This window comes from Nicotiana tomentosiformis, chromosome 11 (genome assembly GCF_000390325.3).
Source record: "Nicotiana tomentosiformis chromosome 11, ASM39032v3, whole genome shotgun sequence".
Lineage (NCBI taxonomy): Eukaryota > Viridiplantae > Streptophyta > Magnoliopsida > Solanales > Solanaceae > Nicotiana > Nicotiana tomentosiformis.
In genome coordinates, this window is record NC_090822.1 from 116,712,428 (window position 1) to 116,736,937 (window position 24,510).

Here is a 24,510-nt window from a genome sequence, read left to right on the forward strand (position 1 = left end):
CAAACACAAAGGATATGAAATTGTAAAATCGAAACAAGAGGTTTCATTGATTGATAATAGAGGAACACCTAACAAGATCTAACAAGTTCCAACTAGTTTCCTTTTTAATATCCCTGAAAGACATTAACACAATCTAACACCAGAATTACATACAATGAAGATCCAAATAAAGATAGAAAAGCAAGAGGCTTATAACAGCCACTAAATCTAAGCCTTCTTAGGAGATTTGGTTGCTTTGGAAGGAGATTTATGTTCTTTGCCAGCCTTTTCACCTCCAGTTTTCTTTGGCAACAAAATTGGGTTAATGTTGGGAAGAACACCACCATGTGCAATTGTCACACCAGCAAGCAACTTCCCTAGCTCTTCATCATTCCTCACAGCTAAAAGCACATGCCTTGGAATAATCCTGTTCTTCTTGTTGTCACGTGCTGCATTTCCGGCCAATTCCAACACCTATAACCCCAAAAAGAAAAATCAGAGAAAAGAACTATACAACAGCAATGTAAATTCAACCCTATATCAACATTTCAAAATATTCTACGATAATCTAACTACATTAAAACCCTAGATCCTAATTGAACTCTAAATTAGCAAATGTGGGGTGGTAAAAAGTGAGGAGTAATAGAAGGATTAAGGAAATTTACTTCAGCAGCCAAATATTCGAGAACAGCAGCTAAGTAAACGGGAGCACCAGTACCAACACGTTGAGCGTACCGGCCTTTTTTCAAGTATCGACCGATTCTACCGACCGGGAACTGAAGACCGGCTCTAACAGACCGGGTAACCGGCTTCTTCTTTGGACCGCCGCCTCTTCTTCCGGCTGCACCTTTCTTCGCTTTTCCGCTAGTATCCATTTGCAGATATTAGAATTTTAGAACAAAATGATGAAAGATTTGAAGGAAAACTTGATTGTCGGAGCGAGAGATGTGGAATGGGTCTGAATTGCACATGGTTTTTATAGAGATGTTTGGTTGTCTTTTGGTTTTTCGGATGGTTGTTTGTGGCCGTCAGATTGACATTTGATCTACGGTAGATATTACAGATGTCTCGATCCGTGTCATTTTGAATGGACCAATAGGAAGCGGAGTGTGAATTTGAATTATTTTGAGACGTGAGTCATTTACAGGTAAAAGGCCTTCTCCCGCTTGAAAACAAAATGAGTACTAAGTAGTAATTCACTTAGATCTATCAACAAGTCCGGATAAATATTTTTATCTAAAATACGGAACAACTCTAGAAATATTTACTGAACTTTGAATATTTATAGTTCAAAATTTAGTAATTGTTCCTGGAGTTTGAAACTTCAAATGACCGTAGCTCTCAATTGTTGAAGTATAATGTGAATTCAAAAATCATGAATCATTTTTAGATTTTCTTTTATTTTACTTAAAGATTCAAAAATCAGTAATTTTTTCTGGATTTTATATTTAAATCAGTAATTTTTTCTCGAAATTATATTTAAAGGTAAAATTTACTAAAGTATTATGTGAATTGTAGATTGTATTATTTAAAGAAGTTTATTGTAGATTGTAGACTGCAGAACAAAACTTTAGCATGTTTCAGTTTGAAATTTTAGCAACTGAACTAAATAACTTCAGCATGTATTAGCAAAAATTTATTAGAAAATTACATACTGCGGGACAAAAATATAAGCATGTTTAGTTTGAAATTTTAGCAAATGAACTAAAAAACTTCAGCATACTATAGACTGCATGACAAAACTTCACCATGTGTTGGTATAAAGTTCTATCAAATGAACTAAATAATTTCAGCATGTATTAGCATAAAATTTTAGCTTCAACGTGAAACAACTTCATGCTACATTAGCATAAAGTTTTAGCTTGTATTTGATTAAAATTTCAGACTTCAACATGAAACAACTTTATTCTATATCTTTCATGCATTAAATTTGAAATTTTAAAAATTTATTGAAGACCTATAAGTGAAAACTCCATGCTATATACGTCAAACAATTTCATACAAGTGTGATTTGTAAATGAGCATAACTGAAAATATCTATATGCGTTAATTGAATTCAGATTTTATTTTTTAAGTTCAAAACTTAAAATGCATGACGAATTACAAAAATAATTATAGAAACATATATCACGTAGTTCAATCAGTTTCACAAACTAATGTGAATTGTGAAGATGAATTACAATACTTACAATGTATTTTGTAATTTTGAATTCAGAATATGAATATGGTTCAAGTTTATGATTTTCTGATAAAGTTGTTGAGAGGAGAGGTGTGATGACCCAAAATGTCATCTTTAAATTTAATGATTAATTCTGTGATCTAAGCACTATTTATCATTACTCGACTTGCGTGCATAGTCCATAAAAAAAATTTCGGAAAGTTTGTATGTGAAAATGGATTTAAATATGAATTAGAGCTTTAAAACACAACTGAGTTGACTTTGGTCAATATTTTGAGCAAACGGACTCGGATCAGTATTTTGACAGTTTCGGTAGGTCCGTATCGTAAATTGGGACTTGGGCGTATGCCCGAAATCAAATTCCGAGGTCCCTAGCCCGAGATTGGGTACAGACTTGGTTCAGATGCCTTGGAAAAGGTTAAGTTGATTCAGGATCGACTTCGTACAGCCCAATCTAGACAGAAGAGTTATGCGAATCGGAAGGTTTGCGATGTTTGCATTCATGGTTGGTGAACAGGTATTACTCCCGGTTTCGCCTATGAAGGATGTGATAAGGTTCGGGGAGAAGGGCAAGTTGAGCCCTAAGTATATTGGGCCTTTTGAGATTCTTGAAAGGGTTGGAGATGTGGCTTACAGACTTGCACTACTACCTAGTCTCTCTGCGGTTCATCCGGTATTCCATGTTTCTATGCTTCGAAAATATCACGGCGATCTGTCTCATGTGTTAGACTTCAGTTCGGTTCAGTTGGACAAAAATCTATCTTATGTTGAGGAACCAATGGCTATTTTAGATAGACAGGTTCGAAAGATGAGGTCAAAGAACATTGCTTCCGTGAAGGTTCAGTGGAGGGGTCATCCGATTGAGGAGACGACTTGGGAGGCCGAGCATGATATGCGCAGCTGTTATCCACACTTATTCACCAGCTTAGGTACTTTTTCTAACTCCGTTAGAGGACGAACGTTTGTTTTAGAGGTGGAGAATATGACGACCCAAAATGTCATCTTTAAATTTAATAATTAATTATGTGATCTAAGATCTATTTATCATTACTCGACTTGCGTGCACAGTCCGTAAAAAAAAAATCAGAAAGTTTTTATGTGAAAATGGATGTAAATATGAATTAGAGCTTTAAAACACAACTGAGTTGACTTTGGTCAATATTTTGAGCAAACGGACTCGGATCAGTATTTTAATAGTTCCGGTAGGTCTGTATCGTGAATTGAAACTTGGGCATATGCCCGAAATCAAATTCCGAGATCCCTAGCCCGAGATATGGAATTTTGATGAAATATTTAAAGTTTAAGTTCAAATAGTGACCGGATGTCGAATTATGTGCAAATGACCCCAGAATAGAATTTTGATGATTCCAACAGCTCCGTATGGTGATTTTGAACTTAGGAGCGTGATCGAAATTTTATTTGGAAGTCTGTAATGGAATTAGGCTTGAAATGCCGAAAGTTGAATTTTTGGGAAGTTTGACCGATGGGTTGACTTTTTGATATCGGGGTCGAAATCTGATTTTGAAAATTTTCATACCTCTGTTATGTCATTTATAACTTGCGTACAAAATTTGAAAAATCGTGAAGGCTCCCGCGGTGATATAAGAAAATGAGATATTGTGAAATTATTTATAATTTGGGACTACGAGGCGGTACCTCGGTAGTGCCTTTGTTGATATTGATTTATGGCCATAGTTGCCTTCAATTAATTGTTATGATTTTCATAAAATTGAAAGAAATTCTGTTTTGATTCCATGAAATATTATTTGGTGTCATTAATTGTGACATACTATTTGATTTATTTCCATAGTCATTTAATCTTATTAAATTATTTAAACATTTTTTCATGTCATTATCTATTCTCCAGTAGGGTCTGACCTGACCTCGTCATGACTCTACTGAGGTTAGGCTTGGCACTTACTGGGTACCGCTGTGGTATACTCATACTATGCTTCTGCACATCTTTTTGTGCATATCCAGGTACATCTTACCAGTCTAGACATCAATGAGTTACCTGCGCACGGAGACTTCGAGGTATATCTGCCAGCGTCCGCAGACTCTAGAGTCCCCTTCTATTATTTATTGTTTCTTCCTTATTTGTCTTTAGATCTTGATACATAGAAATATTGAGAATAAATTTTAGAAGCTTGTGACTTATTTCTACCGGTTTTGGGAGTTGTAATCATTTGAATTGTAGTTTATTTATTTTCAGGTATTTATGATTATTCCGCATTGATAGGCTCACCTAGTCCCATCACGACCTCCTACAGAGGGAATTTGGGATCGTGACAAGAGGGGATCATCGACCAGGGTTGAAGGATATCTTTTGAGGAGGGACGGAGTGGATGGAGGAGATCTATTTTTACGAATGAGGTTGCAGATCACGCGATGCAGGTTTTATATCTTTTGCCAAGGGTATAATTGTCATATTATTGAGGGTTTTTTGTCAGTTGGCTACCAAATCAATAATTTTTAAAAATAAAGATTACAAGGTGGCACAAATATAGGGTACGACTGCAAATCTCCCCATTTATAGCCCCCAAATAAGTGATAAATATAACACCTTAGATAATTTTTACATTGGAAAGATAGAGAAACGTGAAGTGTTGTATAAAGTAATGCGCAAGTTCACATGATACATATTGCACAGTGGTTGATGTAGAATTTGGAAGTTTATAGATTCCTACGATAGTATCAAGCGTGTGTGTGTGTGTGTATATATATATATATATATATATATATATATATATATATATATATATATAGGGAAAAAACTACTCGTTATCGAAAACTCGCATCTTAACCTTTAGATCTGTCACTGTTAGCCCAACGAACAAATTCATGAGATCTGTTAGGCTAAAGCAGATAATACGTACCATGGGCTTGAGATGTGACAAATGCGGTATCAAAGCTAGACTCATGGAGTACGATGTAGGGCAAGTGATCCACGTCCAATCCGCACTCAATAGTGAGTGAAAACGGTCGTTGGAAGAATAGTACCCAACAAGAATCGACGTCAATTTTCACAGGAAGTTTAATATGGGTGTTAAGGGTATACACTTGACAAAAGTAAATGGAACAACTAGACTGCACTTCCAAACAAAGGTTTTTGATTTCTAATTCTAATTTTGCTCTAACAATATTAAGCTAAGAGAAGAAACTAGAAAGTGAATGATTATTTTTGTTGTTTTTCTAAATAGTTAAAAAGCCTAGGGATGTGATGTTAACCTAGGTGTTCGCCTAATGGGTTAAATACGTTGATACTTATTTTATTGATCGGAGATGTATCATATCTATCATCTCTGAGTTACCCACTCAATACATCTCGGCCACGGAGTGATTTTGCTCAATTTGGCTTTCTCAGGCCCAAATGGGTATCAAGCTAAATAGTTGATATGAGCTCAAGTCGGGTTCTCACTATCTCTAGTTCAAACCCTTTAATTAGGCTAATAAAACTCTTAATTAGCCCAATTTCTTGTTAGCCAAGGTTTCCTATATTAGGTCTCTTTTTTTCATGCAAAGACTAAGTCAAAAAGGCATGAATCAATGTTTGAAACCATTAATTCTAAAATTAAAATATAAACTAGTCTAAATAATCAACACTCAATCATAAACAAGCATTCAATTAAATACTCATAAGGTTTAAACACTAGGGTTGGGTCATAACCCTAGTAAAAATCTAGCTAATCATAGTGAGAAATGGAGAAAACAAAGAGGAAATACTAATTAAACTCAAAATCTAAGATTAAAATGATAAAATATGATGTTTAAATCCTAAAATAGCAAAATACAATTATTACAACAGCTCAAACTTTGAAACGACATAAAAATATGATTATCGTCTATTTATAGTGGTCCAAAATTCGCTGACAAAAGGACCCCTCGGGAGGTTTTGTGGCCGCACAATTCCATATGCGGTCCGCAAATTGCTTCATCTTGTAAAGACTTGGATTCTGCAGCCGCACAATTTGGCTTGCGGTTGCAATGCATCTTCTACGCCCGCTCAATTCTTGTGCGGTCCGCACTTCAGGCAAGGCTTCAAGTCTTGGTAATTTGCACACTCTCTGAACTTTGAATTCTTTATCAATGCAAACCTTGTCCTGCGGCCGCACATTGGCTTAAACTTTGCTGGGCATCTTCACTTATTCTGCGGCCGCATAAATACCTCTGCGGACCGCGCTTCTGAAGTTCTGTGCCTCTTCTTGCCTTGTGAGTCAAAATATTCCTTTTTGAGTCAGACTTATTCATGAGAGCCCAAAATTCCAACATTCCTGCAATTTGCACGCTTTCATTAATTTTGGGAACATAAATCCACACTTATCAACAAGCACCGACGAGGATGTTGAGTTCTTAACGAGAGGTGTACATGATGCCCATGATAGGCGATCATGTACGATAACTCAATGAGATGGATTAGCGAGCTTGTAGATAAATATACTTCAACTATGGGATGCATATGATGTACCAGGCAAATCTCACGTCGAAAAAATAAAGAAAATAAAATAATATATATAAATATGCGACAAATAGAATATTGCTTTTTCTATCTATTTTGCTTTGTGCATAGCCCAACTAACTTGAACTCACTCCATCATGCACCGTTCTCTACCTATTTTTTACATCATGTGCATAAACAAACCAGAGTTGTACAAACCTTTTTTGAAAAAATAAAAATTCAATATAGACAAGTAATTTTGGAATTTTTACTCACATTAGGTGCCTATAATATACATATTAACTTATCATATGTACTTGATAAATAAAGTTGAATATATAAATTTTTTTGGTCTTAATACCCAATTTAACACTCGTACATGTATAGTTTTTCAATGTTGGTCCCCAAAATGTAGAAATTTTTATTTCGGTATATTGATTTGTACAAAACAAGTGTTTCAAATATCTCAGTTAATTATAGACTAAGCTTATGTGGCATTGACAAAATATGCGTGATTCTTGCGTATAAGAGAGTGAATGTAGAACAATAATTGATAAAAAAAGTAGAAGAGAATAAGAAGTCAACAAACTCGAACTTCAAAAATAATGGAGGAGGAAAAATCGAGAACGAAAAATAAAAAGCTTCTTTTATATAAGTGATGACGACGCGACATATATTTATTGAGTATGGATTTGATGTGTTGTCCACATTAGAGTTGTTTCGACCTAAGCCCATGACACATATTATCCGTTTTGAGCCTAAGCCCACATAAATTAGTCTTTTGGGGCTACGCTACCTAAAGCCTCAAAAGCGCGCGTACCATGTGTACTTGTGTCATGCCTTGTAAAGCTCTTCACTTTTCTCTCTTATCCAACGTGGGATTTGCCAAAGATTCTAGGTTGATAAGATTCTGAAAAAGGAGTGTACATGTCACTATAGGCGAATTCCACATCGGAATGGGAGATGAAAGCGAAGAGCTTTGTAAGGCATGACATAATTTCACATGGTACACGCGCCTTTAGGGCTAGATCCGTACATGTCTAGGCCCAAAGTGATCCATATGTGCCATGGGCTTGGGTCGTAACAAAATGGTATTAGAGCCGAATCTCCCTCAGTGCGCTGGCGGGACAAACCTCAGTGAGTATGCTGAGTCCGAGGAAGGGGGGAAGGGGGGTGAATGTGATGTCTGGTCTGATGGGGGGAGGGGGGGTCAAGCAGGACTGATAGGCTTCCAGGCTGGCAAGCTTCTGAAGAAGTGGTGCATATGTCACCTTAGGCGAATCTCACATCGGAATGAGAGAGGAAAGTAAAGAGTTTTATAAGGCATGACACAAGTTCACATGGTATACGCGTTATTGAGGCTCGAGGTGACGTAGCTCAAAAAGATGAATCAGTACGAGCCTAGGCCAAAAGTAAACAATACGTGTCATATGCTTGGGTCCTGACGAATGAGAAATACACGTAGTCAAGTTTAGGTGTCTATTTGGAAACTTGTAAAATTAGAAAACCGATGTTGGACAATCAAGCAAGTATGGGTACCAAATTGAGTACTAAGCGAAAGTTATGATAACAAAAGGGAGGGGAGTCCAGAATCAAAATGTGGTTCTTTTGGACTCAAAGAACCAAAATGTGTGGCAAAATAGTTTAGTGACAATTTTATATATAACGCCCTTTTAAATGCCGCTATACCTTAACGGTCATTTGCCCAGTTAAGTATAGCGCCCTTTTAAAAGACGCTATATATATAACGCCTTTCCTTACCGCGCTATACATATTATGTGGTGTCCTGGGCTTAACTGATGTAACAATAATTCAACTGAGTATAGACCTAAAAAAATTATACCCCCATATTGGTTTTTGCCTTATTTAAAGAGGTTAAGGATTTTCTAAAAATTCATTCACAAATATTCTCAAGTCTTCTGAAATATTTCTTCGTTAAGTTGTTTTGAATTTTGTCATAATGTCTGAAGAGCGGAGAATAAGGGTTTCATTGTATTTGGGGTGAGGGGGTGAGTTTGTGGTGGCGAATAACTCAGTAACCTATAGTTTATATCCACAATGTTATGTTAAGTTGCCCCTTACAATGGGGTACTATGCATTGGTATCGTTGTTATGTAAAAAAATGAGTGTGAGCAAACGTTCGGTGAACCTTAAAGTAACCGAAAGATATCCGTATTCTGTCACTCCGCGAGAGGTTGCTTGTTATGCTGAGTTTAACATCGAGGACGATGAAACTCTGAGAGATTTTTGAGGACTCCGGATGAATACCGAGAATTTCTTGTGATAAAAATATTGAAAATGTACGTCAATGTTGAAGACGTTCGCAATAATAAGGTTGCGCAAAGCAGGGATATTCCTCAGTCATCGGGTGGTTATTTTGGAGCAGTTTTAGCCGAACAGGTTCCGACTGAAAGAGTTTGGCCTGATCTAAACTTATCTCTATGGGCGAATAAGGAGCGAGGAAATAATTTCTCTCCTGGTTTATATAATTCACAAGACGAGTGGTAAACTTCAATTTTTCTTTGTGTTACGATGTTTATTTTTGCTGTATTGAATTTGTATTAACACTCATATATTCCACAGGGGGTACCGGCTAGATATAAATTTTACAAGTTATGAACCAACGCCCACTTGGAATATGCCTCGTTCTGGTATGTTGGATCATGATGGTCCATCCGGGAGTCATCACCAACAGGATAATGTCCATCATGGGATGTTAACACATTACGATTTGTAAGTGAAGTGATATAATTATATGTAAAGTATTTATCAATTTGAGTAACTCATTATTTTATTGGTTGTGTAGTGAAAACGAGCATCATGAAAGTCATGTCCTTACTCAATTGCCCGAAGACGACATATTTAATCGGGATCTGGTAGACGCACAGAGTAAGGAAGAGAATAGTGATTATGACAACAATGCCGATGAGTCTGGAGATGACACACCTTTCCATGATGAGGGTGATGATGATGAGGAAGAGAATGCTGGACATGATTTGACGAGGGAGCATGCTCCACCTCCCGTTAGATCAATAGTGTACGAGTCCCACGTGCCGTTTCATTCAAGGGAGATTCCCTACCTTGATTATTTTCTAAGTATGCCGGATGTGAATGCCTTCACAAGGGATATTGACGAAATTCGGACAGCAATGTGGGATGAATCTAGAGCAACTATGATGTAAAAGGGCATGCTTTTTCCCGATAACTAATGTACAACGTAAAAGAGTATCGTGAGATCACGGTACGCGAGTCATCTCTAGATGTATACAAGGTAGTCTGCCGTAGATGTTTTACGGGTTGTAATTGGATGATGCATGCGAGGAAGAAGAAAACAAATATGTGGGTTGTGGGTAAATACGTTGGCACCCATAATTGTGAAATTGACACATTCAGTGGGAATCATTTTAACTTGAATGTTGACTTAATTTCTCTTGTCTTGATTCCACACATTGAAGCGTCCATAAGGTACACGATCAAAGAGTGTATAACATCCGTCCACCAGGAATATGAGTGCACTATTACCAAAAGAAAGGCATTTCTCGGGCGCAAACGTGCGTTTGAAATTATTTATGGTAACTGGGATAAGTCCTTTGCATCCCTACCCAGGTGCATGGTTGCATTGCAATACCTTAACCCCAAGACTGTTGTTGAATGAAAGCTTGAGCGGAGTCCGAAAATACCAGAACATATATTCAAATATGTGTTATGGGCATTTAAACCAGCAATTGATGATTTTCTGCATTTGTCGGACGATAATATTCATAGACGACACTCATGTCTATGGAAAATATGATATTAAATTGTTGATTGTCGTTGCAGTAGATGCAAATGGAAGTATATTTTCCTTAGCTTTTGCTATTTGTGCCAATGAAAGCCAATAGACGTGGACACTATTTTTGAACCACATGAAATAGCACGTTATCAAACAACGTTCAGGTATTTGTCTAATATCTGATCGGCATGGTGGTATTTTAAGTTGTGTACAGAATTTGCGTGCATGGCAGGAACCGTATACCTACCACCGTTACTGTGTGAGGCACCCGAAGGCCAATTTCCATAAGGCATATCCCAACAAGGATTTGCATGGTTTAATGTGGATGGCTGCAACAGATCACCACGAGTGTAAATTCAGGAGGCACATGGAATCTATCAGGCAGGAAGACGAAGGAGCCTATCGTTGGTTGATGCGACATGAGCTTGACAAGTGGACTTTGCATGCGGATGGTGGCAAAAGATAGGGAATTCTGACTACAAATGTGTCGGAGTCTTTCAACGGGTTATTGAAATCTACACGTGGATTGCCTGTCACTGCCATGGTGCGGATGTCATTCAAGCAGATGGCAGAGATGTTTGTTGAAAGGGCTAGAGGTGCATCGCCATTTATGGAAAATGGTGTTGAATTTATGCAAATACCAATGAAAGGATTTGAGAAATACAGGCGGCGAGCACATTGGCATTCATATTTACAGTATTGCAACGAGCGAAATATTTCTGAAGTTCGCACCGCTATCCATCAAAACCGGAGAAATAATACACATACCGTAAATGAAGTCAGAAGGTTATGCTCTCGTGGAAAATGGTCCATCTACCACATACCGTGCTCACATGCCATCAAGTGCTTTCAACATACAGGTTTAGGGGCAACAACTACGTTGATAAAGAATATAGTATTGCTGCATACTTAAATACCTATAGTGGGCAGTTGTAGCCAGTAGGTGCTGAGCATTATTATTTTATATGTTTGTTTGTTACTCACCTATTTTTGACTATAATAAAATTAAATAATTATTTTTCATAATTATATAATATTTAATTATTAAATATTCACATATGGGTTCCAGGCTCGATATTTGAGGCCCAGTAGCACCGAGGTATCCTGAATTCTTGTGTTCATAATGAGAAATTTTTCCCAGTTTATCACTCAATAGGTCTGTTATTTTAATTGTTAGTTTATTATTTATATGTTAGTTTAATATTGTATATGTTTATTTTATTATTTTATATATTAGTTTTATTATTATATATTTTTATTTATGACTCACTTATTTTTGACTATAATAAAATTAAATAATTAATTTTCATAAATATACATGATTTAATTATTAAAAATATTCATATAACAATACTTAGTCCGGGAAATATTATTGTTTTATCATGTTATTTTCTTACGATCGTTGACTGGAATTAGACAGAGTTTGTGTTTGAACTATCAGCTTTTTTGACGTATTTTTGGGTATAAGAGATACTTAAATGATTAATTTCAATAACCATAAGGATACTACACTAAATGGCACTACATTATGCCACAAGATACCACTAGAGAGAACTAAAGTAACAATTTATATATTTTACTAGTCTTTAAGCAAATAAATAATCTAAACAGGATAAAAACAACAAATAAATCTAATCACAAAATATTCACGAAAATACACATACAACAGTAAAAAGTAACTAATTAATATTTTTTTAACAACTAATAATAATTTCTCTATTTTTACTATTTTTTTAGCACACTAATATTATAGTCCGGATAAAAATAACAAATTAGTTAAATCGCAAAACAATCACAAAACAACATAGAACACATTAAAAATAACTAATATGCATTTTTATACGAGTTTTAACAAAAACTAAGTCGGAATATCTCGATTTTAAGTTTTTAAAAAATTAAAGATTTGGAGCCGAAACAAGCAAACCACTCCGAGATAACGCCCTAGTTAGGACGTGGGATCGAAAATCTACACTTTTTGTGTAATTGGTGGGCTCCACTCGAGCTTTTTTGGATTAAAAATGGAAGGGGGACCGATGTTTGTATTCTTTAATGGGGGAGGGGAACGATACTAGTTTGGTGGGGAAAGGGACCAGACGTCCTTTTATGTAGGTATAACGCCCTTTTATTAATGCGTTGTACTATAGCGTCTTAATAAAGAGTGTTATACCTTCCCGCTCATTTCAGGAAATATAACGCCCTTTTAAAGGGCGCTATAATTTAACGGTCGTTCACTATATTTTTTTTCCACACATTTTAATTCTTTGAGTAAAAAACTATATTTTGGTTGCGGACTCAAATGTTAGGCATTAGATTCTTGCTACGTGGCAATATGTAAGTGGCGCACCAACCTCCTTTTGAAGTATGAGTGTCATCATTATATGCAAAAGCGGAGGGGTGCGGTGGGACATGAGGGGGGTGGGTGGGTGGTAGTCACCGAATACCGAGGGGCTGATTTCTGAATTCCCAAACATTTTGCTTTGTTATCTTTGGAACAAGTCTTTTCTAGTCTCCACTTTCTCTCTCTGCATATACACATTTTCGCTCTCTCTATATATAGCAGCACAAAAATATCTGCACAGTTATAGATTTTCTATCTTCAGATCCTTTCAAATTTCTCCGATCATCTCCAGTAGCCATGGTAACTCATCCTTACATTTCGGCCACACAATTGTTTTTTTTGTTGAACTTTTGCTTTTGTGTTTTCAGCTGTTTTACTTTATGAACTGTGTTTTAAGTTTTTGATTTTGATCTGTTATCTCTTTGCTTTGGAGAAACCCTAGGTTCTGCTTTTTAGTTAATGGATCTGATTTTGCTGTTATTTTGACCTTGATCTATCGGTTACGTCTGAATTGAATCTCTTTACTAGTTCGATCCATGATTTTTCTATGTAGAGGAATTGTTTTCAAAAGAAAAATCTTAAAATGTAGAGTTTTTGGATGCTGACGTGTTTCGGTTTAAGGTTTTATCTATTTAGGAATACATTTGATGTTGTTCAGTTACCTGCATTTACTTTGCGTCCTCAAAATTCTAGTTATTTTTGCATCTCGTTAATCAGTTATATTTAACACGGAATTTGGATCATTACTAAACTAGTTTGATCCAACGGCGTAGCCAAGTGCGTTGAAGGGGGTTCCATTTGAATCCCCTTGATAGCTAAGTGTTTTCACTCATTGTGCAAGTTTTATTTTTTTGTATCCCCTAGTTGGAATTTTTGGCTCCTTCACTTGTTCGATCCATGATTTTTGTTTTTTAGGAGTTGCTTTTTACAAGTTAATTGGAGGTGGATGGTATTCATTTCAATTACCTGAATTTACTATATGGTCCTTGAAATTCTAATCAGTTTGCTTCTCGTTAATTAGTTATGTAATAGCTGAATTTGGACTCTCTCGATCACAACAGCTGAATTGGACCTCTTACTAGTTGTCCATGTTTTTTCTGTGTTTATGAGTTGTTTTACAAGAGAATTTTAAAATTCAGGGTTGTTATGGATGTATATGTGATTTGCTTAAAGGTTCTATATATGTAGAGATAGTTTAGCTGTTGTTCGATCACCTGCATTTGCTTTATAGTCCTTGAACTTCTAGTGATTGTTGCATGTCCTTAATCAGTTAGGCATTACAGGAATTTGGATTAACTCTCGATCACAACTGAATTGAACATCTTTACTAGTCCATCTATGTTCTTTTGGTGTTTATGAGTTTAATGAGAAAATACTAAAAATCAGGGTAAGTTGGGTGTTGATGTCATGATGTGTTTGCTTCAAGGTTTTATTTATTCTTTACCGGAATTTACTTTAGGGTCTTGGATTATTATTATTATTATTTTTTTTTTTGCTGCATATCCTCAATTAGTTATGAGGTACATTGTGGTATTTGGATAATTTAAAGGCAGAAATAAGCTGATTGTAGCTGGAAAATTATGGTCTTCGCAAGCATAGTGCATAACTGAGTGGGGATGTTCTGCTGGTGATGCTGCCACAGAGCTAAAAGTTGCTCATTATTATGTGAATGCAGTATCAAAAAGATTTCTTCGTGGGACATGTATTCTTTTTTTCCATTTATGAAAACAAATATATATTCTTTTTAAGTGGATGCTTATCAGTTAAAGTTGAAATTTAGCCATGCATCGGTTTGTGATACAGTTTGCTAGTTTTTTTTATTGCATGATAACTTTCAGCTGTATTTGTTCTTTACAGTCATTCATAGTAGATCAGCAAATTTACTTTTGTTTCTGCATCTGGTGGAGATCTTATATTGAACTGATGGAATTAGTAAACAGCATTGTGTTGTAAAAATATGCTGCACTTCGGAGCTTGTGGGTCTCTCCTGTTTACCACATCACTCTTCTCCTAGACCGGATCTACACTAAATCTAGAAATGGCTTCTTTGACAAAGCGATGGATTCATTTTTGCAATTAGCTAAAGAAGGTGTGAGGTTAAATGTTGTATGTAAGTAGCATGGGTGAAAACCAGAGTCTATTATTTTCATGAACTAGAAGAGGTGGGGAACACGTGGACATGCATAGGTTATATGTTGTATGTTAAGTAGCATTGTGAATACAAAAGTTTATTTTCATGTGTAGAAGGTTGGTAAACATGTGGACATGCAGTAGGTTGTATGTTCTTTTTAAGTGGCTGTGGAAATTCTTTGTTCTTCTGGTTTTTGTATTACAATGTTTCTATTTATTCACCTTGGAATTCTGCACAGGCTAATGCGGCATCAGGCATGGCTGTGCATGACGATTGCAAGCTGAAGTTTCTGGAATTGAAAGCTAAGAGGACTTATCGTTTCATAGTATTCAAAATTGAGGAGAAGCAAAAGCAGGTCATCGTGGAAAAGCTTGGTGAACCTGCTGAGAGTTATGAGGACTTTGCTGCTAGTCTACCTGCAGATGAGTGTCGATATACAGTGTTTGATTTTGACTTTGTGACAGAGGAGGGTTGCCAGAAGAGCAAGATTTTCTTTATTGCGTGGTATTACCTTTGTTCTGACATATGCTCAGAAGTTGCTTATTCTATTGCATGTTTGTGAATGCATTCTCTAAATGTTCATATTTGTGCATGTTTATGATGCTTTGCGTAGGTCACCTGATACTGCAAAGGTTAGAAGCAAAATGATCTATGCTAGTTCCAAAGATAGGTTTAAGAGGGAACTGGATGGGATTCAGGTTGAGCTGCAGGCAACTGATCCAACTGAGATGGGGCTGGATGTTTTCAAAAGCCGCACCACTTAAAGAAAATCCTCTAGTACAGCAACGGATGTGCTCAAGAGAAATGTTAATAGTCCGTCGGGACAAGTGTTATCAAGTTTAACATTGAAGTCGTCTTTAGAAAAATCATGTGGTTTTGTTCTTATTTTCGTGTTTGTCGTGTGAAACTTGTGCTTTGGTTTGGAGCTGGTAACAATTAACAATCCTTGTGTTGTTCTTTGGTTTGTATGTTTCTGTTGATAGCTGACCTGATTGCAACTTCTGTATCTTTGATTTATGGAGATGCTGACTGGCAGCAACTGTGATCATTTATAGTCGTTCATCTTCACATTTTTCTCGTTGTCTTGTTGATTTTGGTGCTAGCGCCTTGAAGCACCTTTTCCTAGGTCCTTGGCGTTTACTGGAAATATCTTAGATTGAGCTGACAGATATTATTTGTCCTTGTTTTTGTGATTACAATGGATAAACTTTTATGTTCTTTTAGTTTTAGCCTTTTAGGTCCTTCCTCTCAATGTTTTATGAAATTACCTTGAGAGCTGTTGATACCAAGAATGTTGGTTTTGACGTTAATACGGATGTCATGGAACAAACATAAAATTAAAGAGCTTCATCAATTGACCCGTTGCTCGGCAGCCACGATCTATTTTGGGATCTGAACTTAATTTTAGTCATAACTCGAAGCAAACTGTCTTAAAGGCAATGCAAGACTGATTCACCTAATATACTACCTAGAATACATGTCATATTTTCATTTAGGGTTATTACTTGTTATGTGTTTGATATCAACATACTTGATACAGAATTGCCTCTTGTATGTTCGAAGAGGGGCATAACAGCTTCTATACAATCCGGCATAGTTCGCTGCCGCGAAGTTGCAAACAAAAAGCTGAGAATGCTAACAGCCTTGACGCTTTCCTGCTGCTTGGTAAAGAGAGCTGCAGAGCAAAAGAGGACTAGTAGTTTAATATTAAATGAGGAAGATGTTCCATCACATTGTCAACTGAGTTTAAGTTGACCTGAATAGAGTCAACTTCCCATGTATTGCCATCTGTAAATCCTTTCTACTGTCAACTTGGATTCCTCTATGCAACTGGTTGTGCATGCATAAGGTACACAAAGAAATCCTTTCTGCCACAACTTGGATGTGTCGAGTCAGGCAGTCAGCTTGCCGTGTATTGCCATCATTGAGGCAGTATGTCTCCTTGAGAATATAGCTTTCCCATACAGTGCCTTGCGTTACAGCAATTTCATTAGGAAAGAAGCAATAGAACCTAATGCGAAAAGAGCAGAATGACAGATAAATATACCAAAGACCACATGCATTCTGGACATTTGTTGTAGTCAGTCTCGACAGGACAGCAGATGGGGCGTACAACTGACATCATAAATAGACAGCTCTGGAGCACTCTCTGGCAAAACGGCAAAATGATAATTGGTTAAGTACTACGACAAATGACGCAGGTAAAACGAAGAACATCAACACCAAAGAAATGAGCTTAATGTTCTTTAGTCTTGTAAAATGTGTTGGAATGAAATACATTCCATTATAGTCTACCTAAATTGCAAGCAATAAAGGTAGAACTAATGTGTGATCTATGGTAGCAATGCTACATAGAGCTTTTTAAAAAAAAAAATTGAAATGCTACTTGGAGGTTCCGTAGAATGAAAAAAGCAGAATGTGAAATACTGCTCCATTAATACTCTATGTAAACCACCTAACAATTTCCAGGTTAAAATTCTTAGCTTATAGTTCTCATTGATTAGCTCAAATCTAATGCTTTTATCAGACAATCTGATTAACAGAAGTGCTTATCAAAGAACTGGAGCAAAACCAGTGTCAACAATATGAAAAGAACAGGAAAAAAAAAGGGGACACAAAAAAGAACAGAATATTAATTCAATTGAGATGCAGATATGAATAAAAAGGGCAGGCATCCCACGTTCACACAGGGTCCGGGGAAGGGTCACACCCCAAGGGGAGTGATATAGACCGCCTACCCTAATGCATTAGTGGCTGCTTCCATGGCTCGAAGCCTCGAACCCGTGAATGGACTACAGCACTGCACAAGAAAAGAATGAATGCATGCAAGGAAAGCAAAACTAACAAAGGCTGTTGATTCTTACCAAAGTGAGAAACCTCATAGACAAGAAACAGTTGCTGTAGGAGTCCTATGACATACACCTCTTCTGACATATGACAGTTGTACCATCTTTGGTGCATGGGTCTGCCAATAACAGATAACAACATAAGAAAGTAGGTAGATAAAGGAAGCACGATAAATGCTTAAGGTAGATAAACTCATGATAAGGGGGGGGAAAAACTAAAATCGCGTAAGTCCAATCACATCTCACACAAGCTGGTTCTATATCCTTCTGTATATCTATGTATATACACTCAGATTATCTCAAGACATGTGATTATTCTCTTTAATTAGCACAGAACGTGGAGACCCTAGAATGTGTGTGTTCTACCTGGACATGTTTGAACGGTTACCAGATTCAACCAAATATTACAGCAGTCCAAGTTAAATTTTAAGAAAGAAATGAGCAGCCAGCGCTTGCATTTTGCAATCAGAGGCAGAATTCCAATTGGAAAGAAGTAAAAGCTTCAGTGATACTGTGAACTGGTCTACTAACAGTTTTAAGGAACAAATGTAGCTTCTACACCTATAAGTTACCAGAACGTGTGAACTTCCAAATCAACAGCATATTAAAATTGGGTATGTGAATAAAGTTCTGCCAATGCCCAATATAAAATTTGAAGTACAATATCGGGTACTAACAGTGAAAAAAGTCGTGCGAATTATGGTTGTTCCACAAAATACAAACACTCAGAATCATACTTGCATTGCCTATCGTGAAACCATTTACGAACCAGTTCAATAGCATTTAACTAAAATGTAAAGGTCAATCATGCCAATTAATTTTGTAACATATCTCCAAGCAACTCAGAGACCCTCTGATATGTTACAAACACTTGGATAAATAAGATAAAAGGGGAAAAAAGAGCCCAGTTATGAAGATCAGTTGGAAATGAATTAAAAACCTAATTTGAGTAGAAAACAAGGTTGTGTTATAACTGACAAGCAACACGAAGTAGGGCCATTACAAACTCATACATGATACAAGCAGCACAAGTGTGGGTGTTCATCATCTAAACCTTGACGAATTGTTAGATTTCCGCTCAAAAACATCCTATGTTACTCTGTATGATTTAATATACAGGAAAAAGATAAGAAAAAGTAAGTGTCAAACTACCTCCCTCGAAGTTCTCAAGATGCCCAACTCTTAGTTCATGGTCCTCAGATAAAAAGGTGGGGCCTTGAACCATTCATGGACGAGACATTTTAGTGTAAAAATTATGGTTGACATGATCACTTTGATAGTCAATAGTGAATCGTAGTAACTGATTCTAGCAGATGTCGGGAACTCATTTTTCAGGTTCCGGGGACTAAAGAAGCATATGTGGCATGAGACACCTTCAGACCACTTCTTATCATTTCATCACGCAATTCAAAAGCTTTTGACATTTCTCCAGTGATGCAGCAACCATAAATCAAAAGGTTATAAGCCACCGTATCAGGCTTCAGACCATTAGTCAACATAGATTCCCATAGGCCTGTTGCTCCTGACAGATCACCCCTCCTACAAAATTCATAAATGATCATTGAGTAACTTATGCAATCTGGGGAAATACCATTATTTTTCATTTCAAGCAAAAGATCGATTGCTTCTTGAATTTGGTCCAATCTGCATAAACCCCGTATAATAATGTTGTATGTCACAGTGTTTGCAAGATACGCTTTAAGCATTGCATCATGAAGCTGTTTAGCTTCTACCATGTACCCTTCACCTGCGAGATAATCGAGGAAACAACTATATGTGAATTGGTTAGGTATCAATCCCTGAGCTAACATTTCTTTGTAGAAACTCTCTGCTTTATCAACTAATCCAGCCTTGCACAAGTTATTTATCATCACAGTGTACGTCACGATATTTGGGATGCAACCTTCACTGACCATTATATCCCAACATCTAAAAGCCTTTTTAAAATCTCTAAATTTGCCATACGCATCGAGCATGCTAGTGTACATTACTTCGTCTGGCTTCAGTCCTCGGTCATGCATCTCCTTCAAAATCTTTACTAAATATTTCATATCATGATGCTTTAGAGTTCCATAAATAAGTACACCATAGCACACGAGGTCCATGTTAATTCCCTTTTCCGCCATCTCATCTGTAGTGTTTAATGCATCCTTTAGTCTTCCTTCCTTGCAATAACCATGCAAAAGAGCAGAGAAACACATCTCATTCAGATAATGACTTTGTTTTTGAAGGTCATCAACAAACTCTTTTGCTTCAGATACTCGACCTTTTGCACAAAGTCCAGTTATCAGAGATCTGTATGTGTATGTGTCAGGAACAAGACCCTTCTCCACCATTTCATCAAGCAATTCAAAAGCCCTTGCGGTGTTCCCATATTTACAGTGCCCTTCAATCAGCACATTATAAGTGACCTCATTAGGAGTTACATTCATTTTCACCATCTCATCAAATAACTTACTTGCTTCTGCCATCATGCTTGCACGACAAAAACCAGAGATAAGAGCAGTGAAAGTGAAAGTATTAGGTGAGATACCTTTACCTGTCATCTCGTGGTAAAGCCTAAAGGCCTTGAGCACTTCTCTTTCCTTGCAGTATCCATCTATCAATGACGTATAGGTCACAACAGTTGGGATCAATCCTTTATCAATCATCTCATTTAAGATAAATTCTGCAGCACTACACTTTCCAGCCTTGCAATGGCCATTGATGAGAGAATTGTAAGGGTATACAGTTAGTTCAACCTCATTATCAATCATCCTATTATAGAGAAGAAGTGCAGGATCCAATTTCCCTCGTTTGCAGAAAGAGTCAATCATGATGGAATAAGTTATACTATTCGGGCACAGGCCTTTATCCTCCATTCTACCAAAAAGCGACTCTGCTTCATCCAACTTCCCATCTTTACACAACGAATTAAGCAATGCATTATAAACAAATAAATTCGGCATAACTCCAACTTTTTCTACCATATCAACCAATCTATATGCAGCTACACAATCACCCCCTCTCCTCAATCCGTCAACAACACTCGACACTACAGCCTCACGTGGAACCAATCCCAGCCCCAACATCTCATCCACTAAGCTTCGACCATGCTGAAATTCGCTCACTTTACACAGTCCCAAAATCAAAGAACAATACGTGACGACATCAGCATTCAACCCTTTGCAGCCCAATGAATTCTTAATTTCAACAGCCTCCCAAACTCTTCCACCCTTAGAAAGCCCATGAATCAATACATTGTACAAAATGATACTTAATTTACTCCCATTACTCTCAACCCAATTCATCATTTCCTTAGCCTTTTCAAAATCTTTCAACTCACACAAACTCTTAAGCACAGCTGTATAAACATACTCATCAAGCTCAACACCTAAAGTCACTGCTTTATCAAACAAATGCAAAACCAAATCGAACCATCTAATTCTAATCAACCCATTTAACACAGTGCTTAAAGTTCTTACTTCCGGTACTAATGAATTCTCCATCATAAGCCTAACAATTAAAACAGAATCAGTTACTCTCTTATCCTGAACATAACATTGGGTCAACAAATCAAACCCCAAAGAGTGATAAAAATTGAATCTTTTATAAGTATCTAATAAATTATCAAAAACAAAACTTGGGTTTTGTTTTCTTTGCAAAAGGGTCTGTAAAAGTGAAGTGGCAGGCCAATAAAGATTGGACTGAACTAAGGAATGTATTAATATACAAAAAGATGCATTTGAATGGTGAAAGTTTTTGTGTAGGCCAAGAAAATTGAAGAAGCGTAAAGCCAACCTTGAATCATCAAGGGTAAAAAGGAGAATTTGCTCAACGTGATGGGGTTTTAGTTTTGTGGAAATGTTGCTGTTTAATGCTATTTTCCAGCTCCGTTTGCTCCGAACGATTTCGTTTAGAGTTGAAATGAAGTTTTGTTCGTTTTCTTGGTTGTTAGGTGATGTGGATATAGTTCGACGGAAAATGTGACCGGAGAATGGCCGGCTCCGGCGAAGGGAAGGCTTCATTTGGTGGTTTTGGTGAAAGGGTAGGATTCGTCAAGGAGGTGCCGCTATTTTGGGGGATCTAAGTTGATGGAGGCGCTTGAGCCTATTTTGATAATAATGTACATTTGAGGGGCAGAAGTGCTAACCTTAAAATTAGGAAAAATACATATGTTGCTCTTCAAATTTGTCCAAAAAAAAGTATTTACACACATTAATATTTTTTGTCACCACTATCTTCTTATCCTTGTCCAAAGTTAAATTAATAACATTATTAATGATGAAATTATAATACGGTAATTAAACAATAATAATAATAATAAAATAAAATAATAATTATATTTTTATTGATGGATATTTGGTTCATTAGACTAAAAGAGAGATACATGAGGTATAATATAACACGTGTGCTTTGTTTACACTATATAAATTGATATTAATTCTTATTTTAAATTTTAACCTTACCTTGAAATTCTTGACTTTGGAAGAAGGCCTTGGAAAAGGAAATCTTTATCATTTGATTGTTATGAAGAATACAAGAGAGTTAATAAATAAGCTAAGAAGGTTATTAATAAAATCCAAGGGAAGCTCTAGAACCAAAAGTTAGAGACAAGAAAATGTAAGAAAAAAACTATTTAAACTAGCATGAGTAAGAGAAAAGAGAGGTAAGGATTTAAATCGGTGAAATATATTAAAGACGTTTCTCAATAAGTATTGACAGGAGATCACGAGATAAAGGAGAGATGGAGAGGATACTTTGATCAACTGTTCAACTCGAACAATAGGTAGAATTAAGGTCTGCATATACTTTATGTAATGACCCGGCCGGTCGTTTTGAGAATTAGAGCCCTGATCCCCTAGTATCTGCTTTCTCAACATTTGTTTCTGTTTTGGAGGTCTGTATTAGATTTAGGCTTGAATTGACGAAAGTTAGTTTTTCGGTGATTTCGGCCGATAGTGAAAATTTTGATATCGAGCTCGAAATAGAATTTCGAAAGTGGCTGTAGGTTCATAGTGTCATTTGTGACCTGTGTGTAAAATTTGAGGTCATTCGGACTAGATTTGACGTGGTTCGGTGTAGTTTGTAGAATTTGAAAAAATTCTAAGTTCTTAGGCTTGAATCCGTGCTTAATTCATGTATTTGATATTGTTTGATATGGTTTGAAGGCTCGACTAAGTTTGAATGATGTTTTAGGAAGGGTGGGTAGGTTTGGTTGAGGTCCCGGGGGCCTCGGGAGTGTTTCAGATACTTAACGGAAGGAAATAAGACTTAGGAAAAAATCTGGTGCATTGCTCGCTCTTGTGTTTCGCACCTGCGGAGGGAAGGTCCGCAAGTGCGAACTCGCAGGTGCGCATGGGAAGCTCGCAGATGCGGAAATGATCTTGCAGGTGCGGCTCGTTATTCGCATGAGCGGAACCGCAGATGCGGCCCAGGGGTCGCAGGTGCGGACCCAGCCTAAGTAAGTGGACTTCGCACCTGCAATGGGTTTGTCCGCAGGTGCGTGACCGCGGGTGCGGTCCTAGGTCCGCATGTGCGAAAATTACTGGGTTGAAGAGGCAGATTCGAGGGTTCATTCCTCATTTTTCACCAATTCGAATTTTAGCTTGGGAGAAGGCGATTTTGCAAGGGTTTTGAAGAGGAAATGAGTGGGTAACAATTCTTAACTCTAATTCGTGTATATTTCATTAATCTATAGCAATTTTTCCTCATTTAATCCAGGGATTTGAGTGAAAAGTGGAAATTTGGGGGAAAAGTTCCTCAATTGAATTTTTGGGGTTTGATCGAGTTCTAAGTGTCGGAATTGGATAATTTTTGGACGAGTAAACTCATGAGTGAATGGGTGTTCATAATTTGTAATTTTTACCCGATTCTGAGACGTGGGCCCGGGGAGACTTTTTGGGCGTTTTTCCTAATTTCACGTTTAGCTTCGAATTAATTAGTTAAATTAGTTACTTGTAGTTATATTTACATTATGTAATTAATTTGAATAGATTGAGGTCATTTGGAGTCGGATACTCGTGGCAAGAACGTGATATCAAGTTGATTTGAGCGGTCGAGGTAAGTGGCTTGCCTAACCTTGTGTTGGGGACTTTCCCCTTAGGATGTTTGATATTAATTGATGTGTGGGCGTCGTGTACGTGAGGTGACGAGTACGTACACGGGCTATTATTGTAAAAATCCTATTTTTCCTTTTTAAATCATAAACTGTTTCCCCTTATTAAATTGCACTAATGCGTTTAATTGTTTAGCTTAGATTAGAGAAGTATGCTTACGTGTTTTAACTGCCAATTTGACATTCTGTGAGCCATGCTTAGTTAAGTCCCTACTTTCCTTATTTGTGTTCAGTGTAAACTGTATAACTCGATGTCATACCTGTCATTTCATCTTGCGTTGCATATTTAAATTGGGACTACGAACATATTCCGGGATACCCTTGTCTTGCATATTTAAATTGGGACTACGTACGTATTCTGGGAGATCCCCCTATCTTACATATTTATTTTGGGACTACGGATGTATTCAGAGAAATCCTCCTATCTTGCATATTTAAATTGGGACTACGGATGTATTCCGGGAGATCCTCATGTCTTGCATATTTAAATTGGGACTACAGACGTATTATGGGAGATCCGCATGTCTTGCATATTTAAATTGGGACTACAAACGTATTCCGGGAGATTCTCATGTCTTGTATATTTATTTTGGGACTACAAGCGTATTTCCGGGAGATCCCCCAATACTACATATTTACTTTGGGACTACGGACGTATTCCGGGAGATCCTCATGTCTTGCATATTTAAATTGGGACTACAAACGTATTCCGGGAGATCCCCCTGTCTTGTAT

At 36.9% G+C, this 24,510-nt stretch overlaps 3 protein-coding genes across 6 annotated transcripts; 1 reads left to right on the forward strand and 2 right to left on the reverse strand.

Moving 5' to 3' along the window:
• Positions 1-15: 15 nt before the first annotated feature.
• On the reverse strand, positions 16-932 carry LOC104118782 (probable histone H2A.1). Its single transcript, XM_009630141.4, has 2 exons — positions 645-932; positions 16-453 (listed from the first exon to the last, which is right to left on the reverse strand). Exons 1-2 carry the CDS (start codon positions 852-854, stop codon positions 208-210), a joined length of 456 nt encoding a protein of 151 aa, XP_009628436.1. The 5' UTR covers positions 855-932; the 3' UTR covers positions 16-207.
• An 11,844-nt stretch (positions 933-12,776) lies between these two features.
• On the forward strand, positions 12,777-15,902 carry LOC104089760 (actin-depolymerizing factor 2-like). Its single transcript, XM_009594727.4, has 3 exons — positions 12,777-13,003; positions 15,073-15,338; positions 15,448-15,902. The coding sequence occupies exons 1-3, from the start codon at positions 13,001-13,003 to the stop codon at positions 15,596-15,598; spliced, it is 420 nt and encodes a 139-aa protein (XP_009593022.1). The 5' UTR covers positions 12,777-13,000; the 3' UTR covers positions 15,599-15,902.
• Positions 15,903-16,296: 394 nt separating this feature from the next.
• On the reverse strand, positions 16,297-21,795 carry LOC104089761 (putative pentatricopeptide repeat-containing protein At5g59900). 4 transcript variants are annotated; one of them, XM_009594729.4, is made up of 5 exons: positions 18,833-21,795; positions 17,699-17,799; positions 16,882-16,983; positions 16,591-16,804; positions 16,297-16,509 (listed from the first exon to the last, which is right to left on the reverse strand). In XM_009594729.4, the coding sequence occupies exon 1, from the start codon at positions 21,685-21,687 to the stop codon at positions 19,012-19,014; it is 2,676 nt and encodes an 891-aa protein (XP_009593024.1). In that variant the 5' UTR covers positions 21,688-21,795; the 3' UTR covers positions 16,297-16,509; positions 16,591-16,804; positions 16,882-16,983; positions 17,699-17,799; positions 18,833-19,011. The 4 variants fall into 4 exon arrangements, with proteins under 4 accessions (XP_009593024.1, XP_009593025.1, XP_009593023.1 ...); XM_009594730.4 differs by having other exon boundaries at positions 16,297-16,804; positions 18,833-21,175; positions 21,461-21,794; XM_009594728.4 differs by having other exon boundaries at positions 16,297-16,804.
• Positions 21,796-24,510: the final 2,715 nt, after the last annotated feature.